Source organism: Diplotaxodon limnothrissa, linkage group LG13, assembly GCF_057381915.1.
Source record: "Diplotaxodon limnothrissa isolate DT_005_m linkage group LG13, D_limnothrissa_male_GT1.1, whole genome shotgun sequence".
Classification (NCBI taxonomy): Eukaryota; Metazoa; Chordata; class Actinopteri; order Cichliformes; family Cichlidae; genus Diplotaxodon; species Diplotaxodon limnothrissa.
The window spans coordinates 10,944,985-10,965,918 of record NC_140608.1 but is presented as its reverse complement, the minus strand read 5'-3'; the positions used below and the strand labels follow the sequence as shown (position 1 = coordinate 10,965,918).

The following is a 20,934-nucleotide window of genomic DNA, read 5'->3' as shown; positions in this document are numbered from 1 at the left end:
CATAAATCAAAGGCGTAAGCAGGAAATTTATTTCATATATTTTGTCAGCCATCAAATGACTAGAAATTCTTTGTGGTGATTAATGTATTTATTAGATATAAGAAAGGATGAAAAGCAGCCATCTAAGAGGACACATACGTTTTTGAGGTGTATATGTGTTCATGCAGCATCGAAAAGGTCTTGTGATGTAAATTTTATATGCCATTGACTTAAGGCACTTACATTCCTTTTGACTTCATGTTCTGATTTTTGGACGCAAGAGGTGACGAGCTGGGCGAGAGATCATGGTGATCAAAGTTGAGATTTCACAAAATATAACCTTATTTATTTAGCTTCTTTTTGCCTCTAGGAGACACGTCAAGATTCCCACACGATTATGTTAAGTCAAGATAGTCTTATGATAATGCAAATGTGGTAAATCTGAGTTCCAAATAAACAGAAGGATGATTTTTTTTTTTTCCATGGCTGAACTCAAACTGGTGAAACCTGTTTAAAAACCTCGACAATACCACAAGTGATAAATCATCGATCAAGTTCACAAATTTATACAAGTCTCCAATTTTCTCTAAAGAATGCTGTCAAGTACGTTACAAAGTAATCAAGCACAAAAGAAATCACAATACAAAAACAAAGAACCAGTACTGTCATCTCAACATCGCTTATTATAATTTATCAACAGCACCAAAGACATCAAAACCATGTTCACAGTTATGTCAGTACTATACAGGAGAGGACATCCGGTTTGGGTGGATTCAAGAAGTGACTGAAAAACAAACTGAAGATGGATGTAGGCAGAGAAGCATTCGTATGCATGATTTTTTTTAAAGCCTATTATAGAACAGAAAAGTGTGACCTCGACTTAAGCTTAAAATGAGCTATAACTGTGGATTTTCTCAGTTAATGGTCTGAAGTGCATAAGGACACATTGCTTCATGGAAATACTAGCTGACATTTCACGTGTGCCGGTGTGTGATTCATTAAAATTTTAAGGAGGGCACTTTAAGAGTCACATCTCTTTCCACTGAATGCACTGTGTTTGTGCTTTTCAAGGTAGATTAATCTCACATAAATTGTACTAAGTATTTGATTTCAGCCCGGTAACGTTCATGTGTGACAATAGATCTCGTAAATTCAAATACTATGTACCATTCATATTGTGTTTTTTCAATAAGAAGAAAAATCTGTGACATTCAGATTAGTCGTGAGCACTTGGTACCAGTTGCACTTGCCATCTGTAGTGTGTAGATGTCTACAAAGCATTACAGATTGCAGAAAGCAGCTGCATGTTGATAACCAGGGACCAACTGCAGTATCATCATATCCCCTCCCAGAGTCCACCAAATATTTCACTAACTATAGCGGAAAAATGAATCTATAAAAAAAGAAAAACCAATAACCATCCCCTTCCTCTTTTGAGCGGTTGTCAACATATAGTTCCTTTTTCTAGTCGTCGAAGCAAAACTTCGACAAACTTTAAAACATTCATCCATCCACTAAGCATCTCTTCATGATACATGGGAAAACCTGGCTCCGTTATCAGCCTCTGTTGTATTTGTGTGTGTATGTGTGTGTTTGTATCCCTGCACTTTCTTTGCCTTTTAGACCCAAGTGTAAAACAACACCGGAGAAGTGCTACAGCAGTCCCGTTATAAATGCTTGATCCAGAGCCACAGTGAAATAAAGGCATATCGGTGACCCAGAGGGTTTGCCATCCAACTATTAATCTTCTTTTCCATATCTTCTCTTTCATTTTTAATGCAGTTTTGTTTTTTACAACACAGCCATGTCCTCCATTAATGACCTCCAAACCATTAAAAGCCAACAAAAGAAGAGTTTCTTCTGGTTTCAAGAGAAGAGAAGGACTTCAAAAATCAACGTCCCAGCCGGAGTTGTCATCAGGAGGTGGGTCTTCATTGTCCTCTGGGAAGCTGTCAAAATTACTTGTGTCAACTGCTGATGTGACCTGGTAGAAACACAAAATAATCTTTCACATAAAGAATAAGCAACAACTGAGTGGCTATAAAACAAAACAAAACGGGCACAGCGTGCACTTACATTAGGGATAATAGGTGGTGTCAGTGTCCCCTTCTTCAAACCTTCCCAGTTAAAGCCCTCAAACCATCTAAAAGAAAAAATAGCATTACTTCATCATTGTGCAGCGAGCAAATTAATACAAATGTCTGGACTGAGTAATGCGTTTTCTCACTTGTGCTTTTGGATGTCTTTGACACCGTTTTTCAAGTTTCCCAGTCTTTCAGAAGGATTATCCCTGAAGTAGAAAAAATAATGTATGATTCAGCACGCAGACCACTTAAATGAATTACTATGTATAAATGTCTACAGGCACAAACACTTACCTGCATAGCTTTTTGATTAGGTTGGCAGCATTTTTGGTAATTTTCTTTGGAAACTCAATCATGTCGATTCCTCTCAAGATGATGTTGTAGGTTTTCATAGGATCAGGGCCAGAGAATGGAGGACTACACAACAGAGGCCAACATATTACTTTGAAGTAAAACGTGCTTAAGTGTGGACAATTATGTAATCTGTATAAATTGTGCAATGAGCTGACACATTTTAATTTTCACCAGGTGACTCAACATTTCCAAAAAGTTTTGCATGTATTACCGCAAAAACTTCATAAACAAGTTTGTTAAGGACAAGCCCGGGCCTGTGAGTACCTGCCAGTTAAGAGCTCAAACATAAGGATTCCTAGAGACCAGTAGTCAGCTGAGATGTCGTGGCCCTTGTTCAGAATGATCTCTGGTGCTACATACTCTGGTGTCCCACAGAAGGTCCACGTTTTCTTCCCAAACCCAATCTTCTTGGCAAAGCCAAAGTCCACCTAAAGAAAACAACGATTTTGTTGTCAGATTGTAATAATCAGGCAAAGAAAAATTTGACTTAAAATCCTTCTCATGGTATTTTGGTTCCTATCAGATCATGTTCACTCTTATGCATACTAATGGTGGAATGAAAATGGTGGAAATAGTGGCATTGGTGGGTTTGGAGCTGAGCTGAGTAGCTGCTGGCTGCTCTGCCAAAAGAGACAAGCTGGTTTCTCCATGATGAGAAAAGGGAATGTTGGTGTACCTCAAAAAACAAAACCTAGCATAGCCTTAGTTATACTTCTCTTCACACTGTGATTACTCTTGTATTTAAAGCCATTGTGTGGCAGTATTCAAAATGATTTTTGACATTTCACATACATCAGAGAAAGATGGCATTTGTCTTTTCTTGCATCATCTCTCAAAAACACACAAACATCCAAGTTAGAGGTTTCTGTGTTTCCATGTTGATCTCTTACCAGTTTGGCATAACCCCTGTGGTCCAATATAAGGTTCTCTGGTTTAAGGTCTCTGTAGATAATGCCTTTGGAATGCAGGTAAGCAAAAGCCTCAACTACACAGGCTGTGTAAAACCTGGTGGTCGAGTCCTCAAATGAACCCCTGTAAACACAGCAGGACAAAAGAAGATGAAAATTGTAACTTACATCAAATAGTAAAATGTGATACACTTCCTATAATGTAGCTATAAAATCACTAGATATGTTGGTCAAAGCGGGACTCAAATATCATTTTACCAGAATTAACTTAACTGCCACACCTTTCTTTGCCATATAATTGTGTGTGTGTGTGACATTAATCCTTTATGAGTTTACCGATCTCTAAGAATGGTCCACAGTTCTCCGCCTAAACATGCTTCCATCAACATGTAGAGGTATTTGCTGTCCTTGAAGGTTCTGTACAGTCTGAAAACACACAGAAGTGTTTGTTATGACAAACTGCTGTAAAATTCATAACCACACAATTATTATTTGGCAGAAAAAAAAAGCAATGAATTCATCTTCTTAACCAAAAATCCTATAATCTATTTTGAACACATGATAATACTGAAATAAAGCAGTCTGTTGTTGGCCAGGGATTTCCTTTGATATAATTCAGTATTTAAACCGTTTGTTAAAATATACATAAATAATTTTAGTAAACCACAATAAACGGTGTACAGCAAAACACTCCCACAGTGTTTAATTGGATTCAAGTGAGGGGACAAACCTCTCCAAACAAAGTGTTTTTTAAATTGTCATGTTGCTAAACGTCTCCCGGGCCACGCATCTCAAGCCTGTGAGTTATCTTGTCATTCAGTATTCCAGCACACAAATTAGCATTCGTCTCTATTAAAACCTTCCTGAACTGTTTGTATCGCCTTATCAGCGCTCTCCCACCTTCATGTTTTATAGCCAGTACCAGGGTGCTCCTGGCCACAAGCACACCAATGAAGCTGGACCGAAATTGGCATAAATAAATGTATTTCATCCAACTAAAGATTGCCCTGCCAGTGTTTGTCATGCTCCTTTTCATGTTTTAACTGTGCAGTCTTGTGCCACATCATCAGAAAAATGACTTCTGAAACACTTCCACAGATAGTCTCTGTGCCAAGTCAGAAGTACTTAATAGAAAGCAAATTGTGCGTGCCCTCATTATTCAAGGGTGACTATTGAACCATCTGTTATTGGTAGCACAGTTTCCCTAAATCTCCTAACTACTGCTGCAGCTGTGTTTTGTTAGCCTGCTGATGCTTGTATCACCCATCTTTATTCTTGTTCAGGCAGTTCTTTATTATTGTTAAGCCACGCCATATTACATACAAACCAAGCCAAAATGAGAAAGCCGTGATGATGACAGGCTCTTTTTGTGGCCACGTTCATTAAATAAGTCTTAATAGGGAATGTCATTTTTAATAACTCTTACTTTGATCACCAGAATTAAACATTTAGTAAGATAAGCAAACTTTATTGAGCATTTGAAGGAAGCTAATGTTAAGAAGCTACCTAACAATGAAGTCCGAGTGGGCCTCTTGCATGATGAGCTTTTCTGAGCGAATGTGCTCTTGCTGTCTCGTGTCGACGATGTGCCGCTTCTTGAGGATTTTCATGGCAAATGTTTTGTTCTCATCACTCTTGAGCTGAACCTGCAGTGATAGGGAAAGAGAGAGATTCAAATAGCAACGTGTGCAGCTTGTCAGACAAGTCCAGAATATTGATGTTAATGTCACACTGCAGCGCTTCATACCAGCTCAACGCGTCCAAAGCCACCAACCCCCAGAGTGTCGATGATGTTAAAGTCAGCTAGGTTTAGATTGAAGAAAAACGCATTCTCTGCTTCATACCTGTGGGGCCAGGAAAAAGGGGAGGAAAGAACGAAGGGGAACAGGATTAGAGATGAGATGAAGGATGAAAGAAAACATAATCCACTTTCAACAACCTGAGACAAAATATCCGTCTCTCCTTGAGCTCATTTGTTTGCAAATCTTAGAGGATTTAACTCATAGTAATCTATCAAGGATGTTGTTGAGGATGTGGAGTATAAATATGAGCACATGAACAGGATGTTTTTGAGTTTAGTCTTCTGGCAAATTACTTTGACCTCTCTTTGATCACAGACTAACTGTCCCCAGCTTGTCCCCATTCTTTATAGGAAAGAACAAAGATGGGACATCCGTGACACAGGCTACTCACTACTCAGTTGGCTCAGAAGACATGCCTTGGCTCTGCCACTGAACTCCACAACATGCCAGCATGCTGGCAGTAGAGATTGTTTCCACGTGTCCACCCCTTATCCCCAGATGCCCCGTGTCTTCTTTGGTTATTGTTTGATCCAGACAGAGTTTCATCAGCTCAGTTTCTGGATCAGTGGGCTTAGGACAGATCCAAGCCTGGATAGGCCTTTCTGGGTCACTCATAACAGACTATCGCCTCGACGTCAGGCCTCTTCTCTCTCAAAAATATTTCAGCTGTATGTTTATGTAGACAGCGTCTTATCAAAAAACACCTCCACAGAAGACGTGTTTAGATAAGTCAGCAGCCTTCTTTCGCAGAGCTGCAGGGATTAAGATTATTTACAAAAATGTAGGTTAAACACTTTCAGAAAAAACTGTTCCAGGTTTGAATGTAATCAGTAAAATGTCAAATTATGTTTGCTTTATGCCATTCTAGCTTATCTGGCTATTCCAAGTGTTAAAAAACCAACCTAACTGTACTTGTTTCAGATCAGTTACACTGGAAACCTTTTCCCTAAGCTACGCAGCAGTGGACACTTTGGTGGCACGTGTTGGCAGGTTACTGAGCACGATGTTTCTCAGAAACACATCAGGTTACCAGGACACTCATGGTTTATTTGTGTATATGTATACACTATCACTATCATGGGAGATTTGCAGGTTATCCTTTCATCTTTTCTCCCCGACCCTGACCTGGATGCAGGCCCAGAAAAACTCCAAATCCTAAAATAAGTGCTGCTTAAGAAAAGGAGACAAGTAACCAAGATTACATGTTTAGTGTGTGTGGTGCAGTATTGTTAACCCTTTAAAGCCTGAAATAGAAAATAATTGCAGGAAAATTACAAATTTTTCAAAATTAAAGAGTTTATTGAACCATTTGACAAATTTGTTTGAAAAATTATTACATTTTAATTTCAGTATATGAATTTTAATTTGTATTGTAGTTGCTTTTTTATCTGGCTTTTTGAAAAATTGCTTAAAAATGTACAATTTATTTAGGTTTTTCAGGTGGGGGGGGATCACTCTGATGATATAGACGTCTCAAAAACCCACAAAAAACTGCACGCATCAAATATGACACACTAGGATGTGTCTGGTTGCAGTTAATTAAGGAGTGTTTTGCAAATTCTGTCAAGATATAGAAGAAATGAGAGTAAGGATATAATTTTACACTTTAGAATTTTACACTTGCTAAAACGGTTGACTAGTAATAGAAACATACAACCAGCAGATGGCAGTGTTGCTTCATTATAAGGAGTCAGTATCAAAGCGCTGACGAACAAAAACTGTGCTATTCACAGCCGAAGCACAAAACGAGCCCCTTTTCTATTAGATAAGCAATGAAAGAATAAATGTCTCTTCTATTCTCTACAGATGATGAACATTTCTTCAAGCGGGTAACAATACAAAACCATTAAGCTACTTTGCAATGTAATGAATAATTTTGTCACAGGCAAAACACAATGTCTCAATCAAGGACACACAGTCTCTGTAGGAATCAATGAATGGTGGAGATATTCACTAAAGCAGCGACACACAATACAGTTTTTTTCAGATAAGCAGAAAACTACACTCGTCTGTCGCTATAACTGAGCCATGATATGCTGGAAACTGGAATATGATACCAGAGAGAAGATCCAGTGAGACTGAAACCATACATCCACCTTAAATAGATGTCTAAACCATGACCTTGAATAAAAGTGAACACAGAGAGCTTAGCAGCATCTGACACAGTTTCCTGGACAGCATATGCATTATGAGGTTGCAATAAGATGTTACTTATAACTGCTAACATGAAAATCCATTACAAGCTCAGCATTACAAAGTGTTCCTATGCAGGTCAAGTAGCACCCCAGTGGGTGATAATCTGTATCACTGAACGAATGAGGTCATAAAAATGATGCAATCCCCGTGTGTCTAAAGTGTGTGTCAGTATTTGTGTGGGAGTGTGTGTACGATTATCCTCATTTACTTTGCCCCAGTTCTTCTTCATCAGACTGACTCAGGGGAGCAGAAAGAGGAGAAGAAAGCACTTCTGACCTTAAACCAGACTTAAATGTCACTTTTATTTATGGGTGATTCCTGTTTATTGAACATCTACACTCCCAAAAGACACAGGACCCACTGAGTCATAGTGGGTCATATTTTCTCATAGATTTTTAGTTATTCAGGGTTTTTTCACCAGAAGGGCCCAAATTGCTGATTAAAGGTAAGTGAAAATAGCTGCTTGAAAGGGCAATTAGAACATTTTAATAGCAAAGAGTGGGGAATAAAACTGGTGCATTTAAATGACGAATATAATTTTAACGACAAGAAGCAGAAGATTATTTTTAGATGATTTTATTCCTTTAAAAATAAAGGGTAAACATAAAGCTTCAGGATATACAGGCAACATAATTTCAGATTTCTCTATAAGACATTTTCTGTTAAGTCTGCATCGCTGGAGAAAATCAGCTTTTTTCTTTTACTTTGTCTTATCTTTAAATTCTCCCCTCACCTCAGAATACATAAAAGTTTTTATGAATGCAGTAGCAGTGTGCAGAATGTAGCATCTCCTTCTCAGAGAAACAAGGCCTTGATCAAAAACAATGTGTGCATATACAGTAGCATGTGACAGGGAGCTAGTCTTTGAAGAAAAGACCTGTCAGCCCCGCAGAGAGCAGCTGTAATTTCCTGTACAGCAACAGCACTACTGAAATGTGCTTATCCACTGTGACCAATTAGAGACAGTTTCCATCTCAGAGGGATCCTGACTCAGGCTTTCCTCAACAAGAAGCAAACGTGCTCTGCTGAGTGGGGAGTGCCAGCAAGAGACAACACAGCACGCAGCAGGGAAAGCTGCCCTAATCAGGGTGATGAGACAGATTTGAGAGAGCAGAGAAGGTGAGTGGGTCTAATTTGAGTTAAAGTTCTGGCTCGATGATAAAGTTATAAACATTTGTCATGCAAAAGTACAACTTGTTACTCCTTTGCATAAAATCTAACTTGCTTAAGGAATCTTTTAAGCTGTCTGCAAGTCGCACTGTGTGACATAGACCTAATTAACTCGGGTACCTTATCTAGGTGATAGAATGATAATGTAGAACACTGTAATTCTCTCCTATCTTTTTATTTTGCCACACAAGATGCCGTACCCTTCATGGTGGGTCATTGTAAAGGCTTGGATCGTAAAACCAAGGCTTCTGCTAATACAACACAACAATATTTTGTTGATCATCATTTCATGCTGACAGCCACTGGATATTATGTTATCATATTATCATAGATCTACTGGCAGGCCAAACAATCATCAGTGGAGCCATAAAGTAGATCTGGCCAGGGCCGAAAGCCAGAGGTAGGGCACTATACGCCCCCTGTTATACCCATCGGTTTCTTGTTGCCTCTTTCCAACCCGGGTGGTATGTTTTGCTCTTGACTGCTCTGCTGATAACATGCCACTGACTTGCAAAAGATCACTGGCACTCTCAGCTAGAAATCCACAGCACCGGGCAGACGTCTAGTCTGTTTTGTCACCCTCTTGTTCTCTCTGTCTCTCTAAATCTATCTACATATGGGATAAGCTGTTCCTGCTCTCTGGCTCCCTGTAAACTGTCATTACTGGGTTCTTGTTTCTACTCACCTTGACTCTCAACATAGCGCTGAATCAGTGGGGTATCAGATTATGCCAAGAGATGGCTAAAAGAACCTCTAGATTCCCACCTCAATGCCAAAGTGCCTTCTATAGAGCCATTCTCTTATTCCCATAGTGAAGATAAAGTACATATTAATTCCTCCAGAAATAGAGGTGAAGGTTATAGCACATTCTTTCTGTTTCCCACAGAGTGTTGCATTATTATATAACAGAAGTAACGGCATGAAGCATTAACAGCCGGCCAGCATGTCTCTTTGCAAAACACTGCAGGCGCTAGGCAGTCACATTGAGTATAAATGATTTTTTTCTTTGTCTTACTTGGCTTTGGCATCAGCATCCTCATGGCCTTTGCTGGATACATCCTCCAAACTCCCAATCAGGTGCTTGAATGAACTGAAACACAGACAGTAACAGTTAAAACAGCACCTGGTGAAGAATTTTTGACACTGTTTTGCTTGAAAATCTACAGACAATGCAGGTCTAAGTAACAGAGCATAAGTGTAAGGAACAAAGATACATATATTCTGATTCGTTCTATGAGAATATATGAATCTGTTACTGTTAGCTTATGTTACAGGGAACAAAGCACCTTATATCTGTATAAGAAGCTGGCACACAGTATGACCAATCTGCCATACACACTCCCAGTTAGTATTAAATATTCATCAGTCTGCTTTTAGAGACAAGCCTCTAAAAATCGCAGACGAGGAGACAGATGAGAAGACACATCTACCCCAAAGAGGTGTAAAACAGTGTGATAGCAGATGGTGGGTGAGAGAGATTTTTGAGACAAAAGTAGACGCTTTGCATGAATATTTAGAGAATAAATAAAAAATTTAAAATGCACTGTGTTGAGTGATAAAGAAATCATTTGATATTATGCAAGGTAAAACTCCTCCCATGACAATATTTTATATCTTTTTCAGTACTAAATAAATCCGTTATGTGATTTAGGTGATAGAAGCAGAGCAACAACATATTTTTATTCCTCTGTATTTCTAATTATGATAAGAAGAAAAGTGCAAATTCTGAAAGTTAAAGAATAAGTTAGAGCATATTAGATGGATCTACAGAACAATAAGCTTCACAGCATAATAACTTGCTGAAATAAAATCCTCCAAATTTCTTGAGAGGTTTGGTACATGAAAAATAACTCCCGTGTTTCGCCTCATTTCTCCCTGAAGTATGGGTTTCTATGCAAAATAACGATTCCAAACATCCTGGAAGAACAACTAGCTGACACTTTTCAAGCAGGGCTCATCAAGCTGTCAGCTAGAAGATGCACTGCATCTGGTGTTTTCTCCTGTTGAGACCATAATGCCTGCTAGCTAGGGCTGTTTCTGAGCTGAGCTTTTCTCTAAATTTTTTGCTGCTTACAGTGTCTATTGGACTGAGCCAGTAAATCCCTGCTGCTTCTTTTTTTATTCTCTCTCGCTTTCCCACGGCTCCTGTAATTATCCTTATTTTACCTCTTAGCGTGCACACTGTTTGATTTCTAAGCGTCATACATGCACGGCTATCAAGAAAATAAACAGAAGGGCACAGAATACCAAAAGATTCAAAAACAAATATTCTGCACCAAAACCAGCCTGATTGAGGGACACAAACACACACACTGAACCACTTTTGTTGTGGGCCGTGGCAGCATTAGCTGCTTGCATGAAAGGCAGCAGTAATCACCTGCACTGGATGACTCACTCACTATCCCCTCTGCTAGCTTTGAGGATGGCCCATTTGTGCCTGCTGTGTTCCCTAAGGCAACAGGGAGCCCCTTGGAAAGCTGATACCATTTCCTCTCCCCACACAGCCTGTCTCTTTTTAATGCAAGAGACAGCGATGCTACTAGACAGGCTGTTTCCTTACAAAGTAAGCGGTTATGAACTTTTTCAGATATACAATAGCTTAATCTTATTATTAAACATTATAAACACTGTAATTAAATGTCAAATTGCATTATTGCAACTGGGGGAAAATAGCAAATGTTTGAGCTCAGACAAACATAGTTGTGCTGTGGGGTGATTAGGTAAAAATCAGTGGAGAAAATAGCAGCTGTTAGTCATTCCTGCATCTAGCATATATTTAAATTCTTGGATTCTGGACACGTTACACCTGATTTTCCAGCATAACTGAACAAAGCAAATGCAAATAAGTTAATTTCTTTGTTCTGTGTGTGGAAAATATTTACATGACAATCAAGCTGAGCCCTGAACATAGAAACTGAACAGGCTTAGATGATGGCGTGATTACATTTTTGTAACTTTTATCATCTCTAAAATTTAATGTAGAGCAGAACTATTTAACATCGGCTGACATGCAGTGCCTGTAGAGACTAAAATCGTACATTTTGGATTGCAGTGTAATGCAATAAAACAAGAAAGGAAGACTCATGAAGTTAGCAATCTTAAGCAATAACATTTGTATTACAGAATACAAATGCTTGCATTATGTAACACCAGCTAACATAAACTGGTCATACCAAACCAAATATGGCTGCAACAGCACACCCTCTGAATATATTAAAGTTTGTAAATGTATAATTTAATGTTTGTCGTTTAAATCCACCTTTTAAGCTCTAAAATATAAAAGAGATACCAATTAGGCTGACTCATGACCTAGTATAGGACCTTTTTACACATTTATTGAATTTATTGAATTTTGGAAAGCCTTGATGTTTTGAGCCAAACACCAACTAAATGTGTCGTGGCCACTTGTAAAGGTTGATACGCTAATTAACTTGAGTCATGACCCAATACACAACCTCTTTCTCAAATTTATTGAATTGTGCATAATGCACCAGAAACACAACCATAAATGTTGATGACGATGTCAGCCGCTTACGGTTACGTCAATTGGCACTGCAAAGATTCATTGCAATCTAAAGTCTAAATCAGTGGTTCTTAACCTTGTTGGAGGTACCGAACCCCACCAGCTTCATATGCGCATTCACTGAACCCCTCTTTACTGAAAATAAAATGTGATTTTTTTACTGGTGCACAAAATGAGCTATGCATGTCATGGTGGAGGCTCTGCCAAACCCCTGAGACCGACTCACTGAACCCCTAGGGTTCGATCGAACCCAGGTTAAGAACCACTGGTCTAAATCAAGCGTACGTCTGCCGTGGTCACTCACAAATGAGGAGAAGTGGCCTCAGATTGATGTTTCAGCAAAATCAAAATTTGTAGGTTTGTTTCATTGCTGCTTCCATTTTTTTATGTAAATGAGTACAGACGGTGTAGAAAAGTCACTAGTTCCCTTGAGGATTGATTTTATTGATACTCACTCTCGATCGATGACTAGACAGGTGACTGCGCCCGCAGCAATGACACTGGCTGTCCTGATGTCCTCCCTGGAGAAAATGAACACACAACACAATCAGGCACAACTTCAAAACTAAAACTTTGATCAAATCCTAAAAAAGTGTGTTGCAGTTATAAAATAATATTTTCATTCATTTTAAAGACCATATCATGGAGGTGATTGAAATCTGTCATATCACTTCATATGCAAACTTGACACATAATAAAAATACATTAAATTCACTGTCAGGAAACATATCACTGCAGAATTTGCATTACTCTATATCATATTTGACATCAAGCTCATCTTCCTCTGATGACAGTCCTTCTTCGGACGAGTCACCCCAGTCGCACGAATCCTCTGAGTCCGTATCCCAAGACTCCATCCTTTACTGTGAAAATTCTTTTCCACACCGAGCCCCACAGGGATTAGCTCTAAATCTGAACCAGTGCACTGCCCAGGGCACCCCCCTAACAAAGGACACCTGTGTAGTAATTCTGTAAAAGTTTCCAATTTGAGGATAGTGTTATCCACTTCAGTACAAACTAAAAAATGTAAACCAGGTGAAAAATTCTTCGGGTGGTTTCCCATAAGCAGATTAGTTCAAACTGTATCCATAAGTAAAAAAAGTAATAAAATAAAATAGAAAGAAGATTTGAAGATTTGGTTATAAGATTGTTATAATATCCCAGAAGGGAGCAAATCAAAAGCCAAAAACTGTCTACTTTCTAGATTTAAAAAGAGTCGATTCATTTTAGCTGGGGCACTAACAGAAGCTAGCCTGGGACAAACACTGTCTGTGCCTGGTCTGAACTCAAAGACATATGGCAACCTATTTCAATGAAGTGAGGTGACAATTCCTCCTCGTGCCATGTGAACTCCCACTGCTGCCTTCCCTCGTCCAAACACACACATCCACAACCCCCCCTCGCCCAACACACATGCTCACGCACATGTTCACACACACTCTGCCTCGCTCTTGCTGCTGACCCGTCTGAATAAAGGTCACAGCTGGTGGAAGAACAAAAAAACACTGAAAGGTGAGGACTACAGAGGAGAAGGGAGGCTAGGGATATATTAACAGACGAGAACTGAGGCTCTCAAGCTAGCTGTGTTACAGAATTTCATTCACCTCTGTTAAGCTCCAAGGACCTCCATCCATGCTCTTAATGCAATACCCTGGCCAACACTTCTCCACCTGTTCTCCTGCTTGCCCCCAACACTTTTCAAAACAATTGACATAGACATACTTGCAGTATTAGCAAGCAGTTTAATGGGTAAAAGAATAGTGGTCTGTAACTCAAACCGCCAATGATTTGAAAACCTTGAAAGTATAATTATTTTCTTCTTCTTCTTCTGTCTGCTCCCTTTAAGGGGTCACCACAGTGGATCATCTGCCACCTCCCCCTATCCCTAGCATCCTCTTCTATCACACCAACCCTCTGCATGTCCTCCTTCATCACATCCATGTATTTCCTGTTTTCTTCCTGCTTGGCACCTCCATATTCAACGAACTTTGTCCATTATATCCAACTTTGTCTTTAAAACATTTGATCTTTCTGTCATAGTGCTACAAAGATTGATGCTAATATTAAACATGACCAAAGTTTCAAATAATGAGGTCAGCGTCTGTGCAAGTAGTCCCTGTGAGCAAGCTCCAGCTTCAAACTTGTCTAAACACAGTTTCTGAACATGTATCCTTAGTATGGCTTTCTCAGTGCTCTCTGCTCTACCTTAGAACACAAAAGCCCCACCCACCTAGTGTTCAAACCTTCTGTTTGAGAAGACGAGCCAATCACAAGCAGTTTAACAAGAGCATGAGCAAAAATGAAGAGAAACCTGAGTGGATGAAGTCAAGGTAAGATAAATGAGGTCAACTCATTAGAATTACACACAATTCAGCAGTTATAACGAGCAACTGTACACAATGTTTTACAAAGGCTTGTCTCATAAAAGGAAGTGTACAATGTATGCGTCATTCACTAACCTTGGTGATACAACGAAACAACATAACGCCACGGGCTATATTAAAAAAAAGTGTTTATGTAAGCATGAATCATCCTTCAGAGACCTCAAGGGTTTCATATTAGACGAAGCATTTTACACCTGTCCCCTGCTGCTCGACTATAGCTGAGGAAAACAACTTTGTGCGCCATGGTAGTGATACTGGCAATGTTCTATTTGAAACACAATCCCTAAACAATATCTGTCAGTGTGATTCACACTGCTGAGCCTAAGCTGAGCCTAAGCCAAAGATGGCTCAGTACTTGTTAATTGTGGCACAAGAAGAAATGCACTGGAAAGCAGCCACACACACACATTTCCACAAGTAGTGTCACACTAAAAGCAGCTGCATGCTGTGTCTGGAATGTCCTTTGGACTTACACAAGAGCCTGTGGTGTTGATTTCCAGTAGACAGTTGAAATGAACATGGTAATTGGACAGTGATCTGGTGTCCTGGGAAAGGGGTTATGAAAATAATTTATGGTTGGAGGCATAGAGTGGGGCAGTAGCTATGGGCAGGGTGGGGGAGAATAAAAGCCAGGTTAAGACTGGGTCAAGAATTAGAGGTGACTGTGGAGGATGCAGGCACTGGTTTGTGCTTAACCCTGCAACACCAAATGTTCCAAGTAAGACCTCTACAACATCAGTGTGTGTGTGTTTCTTTTAGTGAAAAACCTGAATAAATGTTTAAACAATAAATTGCACAAAAATACATGTAGTAAAAATGACTTAAATTAAAAGTCATACATGCAGAATAAAATTTAATGCCTTCTCTAAAAGAAAAAAAAAACACTGTCAGAATGTTCAATAAACACTCCAGATTCATAAAATGAGAATTTTGTGACAATTATTTAATGGTTCAGGCTTTAATTTCTGTGGCTGAGGTATTTTTTGAGATATATTTATATATATCTATTTTAATTCAATTCAATTTTATTTTATTTATACAGTGCCAAATCAGTCGCCTCAAGGCGCTTTATATTGTGCAGTACATCCTACAATAATAGATACAGAGAAAAACCCAGCAATCATATGACCCCCTATGAGCGACATATTTTAAACCAATATTTAAACCAATATATATATATATATATATATATATATATATATATATATATATATATATATGTGTGTGTGTGTGTGTGTGTGTGTGTGTGTGTGTGTGTGTGTGTGTGTGTGTGTGTGTGTGTCTATTAAAGTTAAAAAATAGATTTTATTCGAATAATAAAAAGTCTCACTGAGATTAAAGTAGCAACTTCTTTTGCAGAGGAGTCAGGCAGAACAAGTGGCAGGCCAAATACAGCATCTATTTATCCACATACCTCTAATCTGGGGAGAGCAATCTAAGCAGAGATACCTAGACCTCTCTCTCCCCTGGTGGGTGTGGTCCTGGGGCTTTGACATGCATGAAACACATCACCTTGGAGGCATCCAGGAGGCATCCCAGCCAGGTGCCTAAACCACTTCAGTTGGTTCTTTTGATGTGAAAAGTGTCTCTACCCGAAAGATCAAGCTTGTCACCCTGGAGCAAGTTCCAAAGGGTGTCTGCCAATTATATTGTTAAATCTTATTCTTTTGGTCACCTCCTGCAGTCCATAGTCATAAGTGAGGGGAGGAACGTGGATTGATAAATAAATTGTCAGCCTTTCCTTTGCGCTCAGCTCCCTCTTTACCACAACAGCTGTCTGTACCGATTTAAATTAAAAAGAAACACAAAATCACACAAATACCTGTATCAGTGGTCAGACAGAACATTGTGAATAAATCGAAACATATACATATGAATGTGTCTGCTTCCAAATCAACAACAAATACTGGGTATATAGTATAGTTACCAAAATGTGAAAAATTTGAGAGAACGTAGACAAAGCAATGTAAAATATTCAGAATTGTAGTTAATACTAAATGAATGATAGAAGCTAAAGCGGTGACTCGGGGGAAATCTATTAATAGAATGAGGCTTGGAGTGAAGGGAAAGTGATGATTTTGTGCAATAGTGGCAACATATCCACACTATTACAAACTCTCACAGTGAATTATCAGAGCGCTATTGTTGGACTGAAGGTGTTCTGACACCGATACCAATCAAACTTCTCCCAGTTACATCAGACTTCTTTTTTTAAATAGCACCTTCAGCTGGAACATTCCCACAACCATACCCACACAAAATACACTCAGGAGTTGGAGGTCAGGTCACACATTGTCTATGCAGGTGATGGTCCAACTCCTCCAATGAAAGTTAACACATCACAGTGACATGAGGAATGTGATATCAGATATGTTCTCCTTAAGTACAAACAACATATCACCCTCGAAGTGCGTCTCTTCCCGGAACATCCATCACTGCGAAGAGGTACATATATATTGTAGTCATTCAGGGCCTATAGATGTGCAAGCCCCTTAGAGAATAATTTGATATTTGTTCTACTGCCTTAACGTATACACATCTCACGCCAGCACTCACACAAGCTCTCGCAAACCATTATAGCTGGCAGGGGAACTGACTTTGATTTGTAAATATGTTGTTCTCACAGATCAAAGGCAACGTCTTCAGATGGACAGAGTAGCCTTTGAGTATAGGCTATTGAGTTTCATGAGCAAGGACATGCACAGTTAACTCCTAATTAGAAAGATTAGAAAGCCCAGCAGAAGAGCCCTCTGATCAAAAGCCTAGTTCCAAGATGGCCAGCATCTCCATCCTTTCAATTCGCGAGACACCCTTGACCATCAAAGGTATAGTCAAATAAGCTTCTCCAGCTCAAGACACTCTAAGACAAAAGGTGTTTATAACAAGAGACAGTGAGCCGGAGATAGCAGTTTGTTGAACAAAAGTGTTTCTCTTGATTAAACAAAGCACAAGATGCTCTTAAGCATGCTTTGAAGAGCTTTCAAAACTGCACAACATTTCAAAGTATATTGTGATAACCACTGACTATTTATCCTGCTGTATAGTCCATGTGCAAAACCCTCACTCCCAACAAATGAGTGATATGAGTAATGAATCATGGATAATATTAATGCTAAGCATATGCTGCACTTCAATTAAATCCTGTTAAATTAATTTAAAGTTACATCAACAGTCACCTCAAGGTGCTTTATATTGTAAAGTAAAGACCCTATAATAATAGAGAGAAAACCCCAACAATCAGACAGCTCCCTATGAGCAAGCACTTGGTGACAGTGGTGTCACGGCCAGCGGGGGCAGACCGTGTGGAGAGTGTGTGTGGTGGACCCAGGCGCGAACACAGGCGAGGAGACGGGAGTGAACTTAAACTGAAAGCGAGCCTTTATTTGGGCTGATGCAGAATGGAGTAGACAAAACATAACAGGGAGAGACTGCAACTAACCAAAAACCTAAACTGGAAAAACACTAACCTGACTGAAAGGAAAAACTATGACCACCGTGAACAGAACGCTGTGCAGATGCATGGAAACTGTGAACCAAATGGCGTGACGAAAACAGACATGAACATGACCTGCACGGAACCTCATCATGCGGCTGCATGAAAAACAACATAAACCAAATGGCAAACATGAACTGCACAGACTCCTGAAAAACACCTAACTTGACCAGAGGGGAGGTACACAGACGACACGACAACGAACAAAGGAAGACTGAGGACTTAAATACACACATGAGGTGATCAGGGGAAGTGGAGACACATGAGAACACACAGGGGAGAGTAACACTAACTACAATGAACAAAGAACACCAGACTCTTACAAAATAAAACAGGAAACACGGAGACATAGACATGGAGATAAAACATGACATGAACTTAACATAACCACATAGACATGAAACATAGACGCAGGAACCACGGAGACTGAGTACAGGCAGAGATGACAGAAATAACTAAGAAATAAGGTCTGAACAGCAACCTAGAATTTAACTAGATTGAAAATGAATACAAAAAAATAAATAAAACTCAAACACTGGGTCACACGACCCAGTACCGTGACAAGTGGGAAGGAAAAACTTCCTTTTAAAAGGAAAAACTCTCCAACAGAACCAGGATCAGGCAAGCGAAGCCATTGACTGCGACTGTTTGGGGTTGAGGCGAGGAGACGGGACAAAAGACACGCTGTGCCAGAGACCCAGAGATTAATAATAACTAATTATTAAATGGTGAAAATCATCAGGGTGATTAAACTTTTTTTTTTCCATTACATAATTTTAGCAGCACTTAAAAGAAGTCGCCGAATTCCTCAAAATCAGAATAGCTGCTACATTCATGATGTGTTAGAGCTTTGTGTTTGATTCTTACTCAACAAACAGCACTTTTAGCTTTAATGCATGTGCGTAAAACATTAAAAAATGTCTACTTCAAAACAACAACAGACGTGTCCCTCCCCTAAGAAATCAAGCTTTCCATGCCTAACATGTCCCACATGCATTTTAATGCTCTGTCATCTTTTATCTTTTAGTCATTAGCTTTTACATTTAGGGAAAGCCCAACCATCTGTGCAATTCAAGCTGCTGTCTGAATATCATCCAGCAGCCAGTGTTCTCAAAGTGCAGCCTGGAGGCCAATGACAACCCTTGTTAACTTGTTATATGTCTAAAAGAAAAGACTTTTCATTTAAATTTAAGTTTACATTAATTTATTCACAGGTCATGTGATACTTTGATAAAGCACGGGATCAAGGCATCTTCAATTTTAACTCCTCTGTTCTAGCCACGATAGAAACAAATGACAAATGTGTGCAGTCAGGAAAACCCCCTTATCTTTATATGTTGGCACACCATCAAAACTCATCAAAACCTGATTGAAATTATTTCTTTTAATAATAAACATTATATTTATTATTTTGACATAAAATCTCTTTTCCACAGCACGCTGCTTTGATTCGGTCTGTGTTTTCAAGTGCCGATGAGTCTGAGCGCTGATTTTTATGTGGCTTTCACATTCAGCAGCCACAAGATGGCGACATCTTCATTATTTTTCTAACTCTGCTGTCTAAGTATGGACACACTCAAATGTGCATGCATGAATGCATATCTTCTCTGTTTCTACCTGACCCTCATAGACATAATACACTTCAGACTATTTTCCATCTTTTCACTCCCTGATGTTAAATAATCCATTGTCCATGGAGAGGTGCAATCCTGACAAGGAAGAGCAAACAGCAGGGTAAAAATATCACTTCAGCACAACGGTCTTGACGCCAGGTTTATAAAATACTGTTATAACATCTAAGTGTCTACAGTGAAAGTATTTGAGCACTTTGAGCAAACCAAATGTTAGAAACAGACATGAATCATTTTTAAATATAGTTACTTAAAACTGACCTGTGGGACATCTTCACAGCTAGAATCCACACTGCTGGTTCAGACTTATAACGTACAAAGTGGTGTAATGTTAGAAGTGTGTAATCTCGTTTTATATCTGTTTGTTCCAAGTCGACATACACTGTGTGAATTACAGCTGCTAATAGCAAATGTTCACGAAAGAGTGCAGAAATTCATTAATACAGCCAAGGACATCATGGAGATATCCTTGATAACAGAATGGAGAGGAAAAGAAGCTAGATAATACTGTTCAAATGAAATGAGACTTGAATTGGTAGTGCATACTTTTGTGACAAACACCACCCTACTCCCAATAAATGATTTTTCCCTGTTGTTTTTCTGAGTGACATCAGTGTGTGCAAAATAGCACAGACAGGCTGTCACTCGGTGTTGTTGTGAGGGATCTCCGCTGTCACTTAAACATACCCCCTTCTCGATTTAGGCAAAAATAGAACTTGAGAAACATGAATGTGCCACAGTCACTGCATGTCCTTATTTATACGGTCTTCAAAAAAGGGGCTGGAGGTGAAATAGCTGCATCTGCAGATAGTTGTTGCTGTTTACGCAGATGGGAAAATTATTACATAACCAAACAAATTAGAATGCTCACAGTAGCAACTGTGGATCAAAACGCGCCTTAATATAGACTGAAATGCATAAAAAAAGACATGTGGATTTAAACTCTTTCTCATATCATATTTAACAAGCTTCCTTCGGTCCAGAGAAATAATTCTTCTTTCATGCGTGGAAAATTTGCCTTGAACAGCTAGAGTAAATCAATTATCATAATATGGCCTAGCTTTAAGCAATTCCAAACATTTGCCAAGTTATCAAGGCTGTTCAAAAGAGTGAGTTGCGGAAAGAAAGGAGATTGATAGGAGTTGGAGGCTAAGTGCCAAGTTAACACTAAGACAAAAGATATAAAAGACAGGTTGGGAGTGAAAATTAGAAGGAAAGCAGTGAAAGAATGGAAGACGGGAGATATAAATTGGAAGCGGCAGAATTATTAGGAACACTCTTACCCTTGCAGTGCTTTCTCTCCAAACCAGTCTCCTTTTCCGAGGCTGCGGAGGTAGACAGGCTCTCCGTTGGGCAAGTCTTCTCTGGTTACATTAACCTAGCAAAACAGAAAGGAAAGTTAAGGAGAAG

General features: G+C 39.2%; 1 protein-coding gene across 2 annotated transcripts in view; it reads right to left on the bottom strand.

Annotated features, from left to right (window-relative positions):
- Window positions 1–662: 662 nt before the first annotated feature.
- The window catches only part of LOC146619880 (cGMP-dependent protein kinase 1), a 96,625-nt gene continuing 76,353 nt past the window's right edge, over window positions 663–20,934 (bottom strand). For both annotated transcript variants that reach the window (XM_085369790.1, XM_085369789.1), the window contains exons 7-18: window positions 20,808–20,902; window positions 12,472–12,537; window positions 9,509–9,583; window positions 5,073–5,169; window positions 4,832–4,971; window positions 3,662–3,751; window positions 3,308–3,449; window positions 2,682–2,845; window positions 2,358–2,480; window positions 2,207–2,269; window positions 2,056–2,122; window positions 663–1,963 (exon numbers count right to left, since the gene is read on the bottom strand). In XM_085369790.1, the coding sequence (XP_085225916.1) occupies window positions 1,865–1,963; window positions 2,056–2,122; window positions 2,207–2,269; window positions 2,358–2,480; window positions 2,682–2,845; window positions 3,308–3,449; window positions 3,662–3,751; window positions 4,832–4,971; window positions 5,073–5,169; window positions 9,509–9,583; window positions 12,472–12,537; window positions 20,808–20,902 (1,221 nt within the window). In that variant the 3' untranslated portion in view covers window positions 663–1,864. The remainder of the gene's footprint in view (window positions 1,964–2,055; window positions 2,123–2,206; window positions 2,270–2,357; window positions 2,481–2,681; window positions 2,846–3,307; window positions 3,450–3,661; window positions 3,752–4,831; window positions 4,972–5,072; window positions 5,170–9,508; window positions 9,584–12,471; window positions 12,538–20,807; window positions 20,903–20,934) is intronic.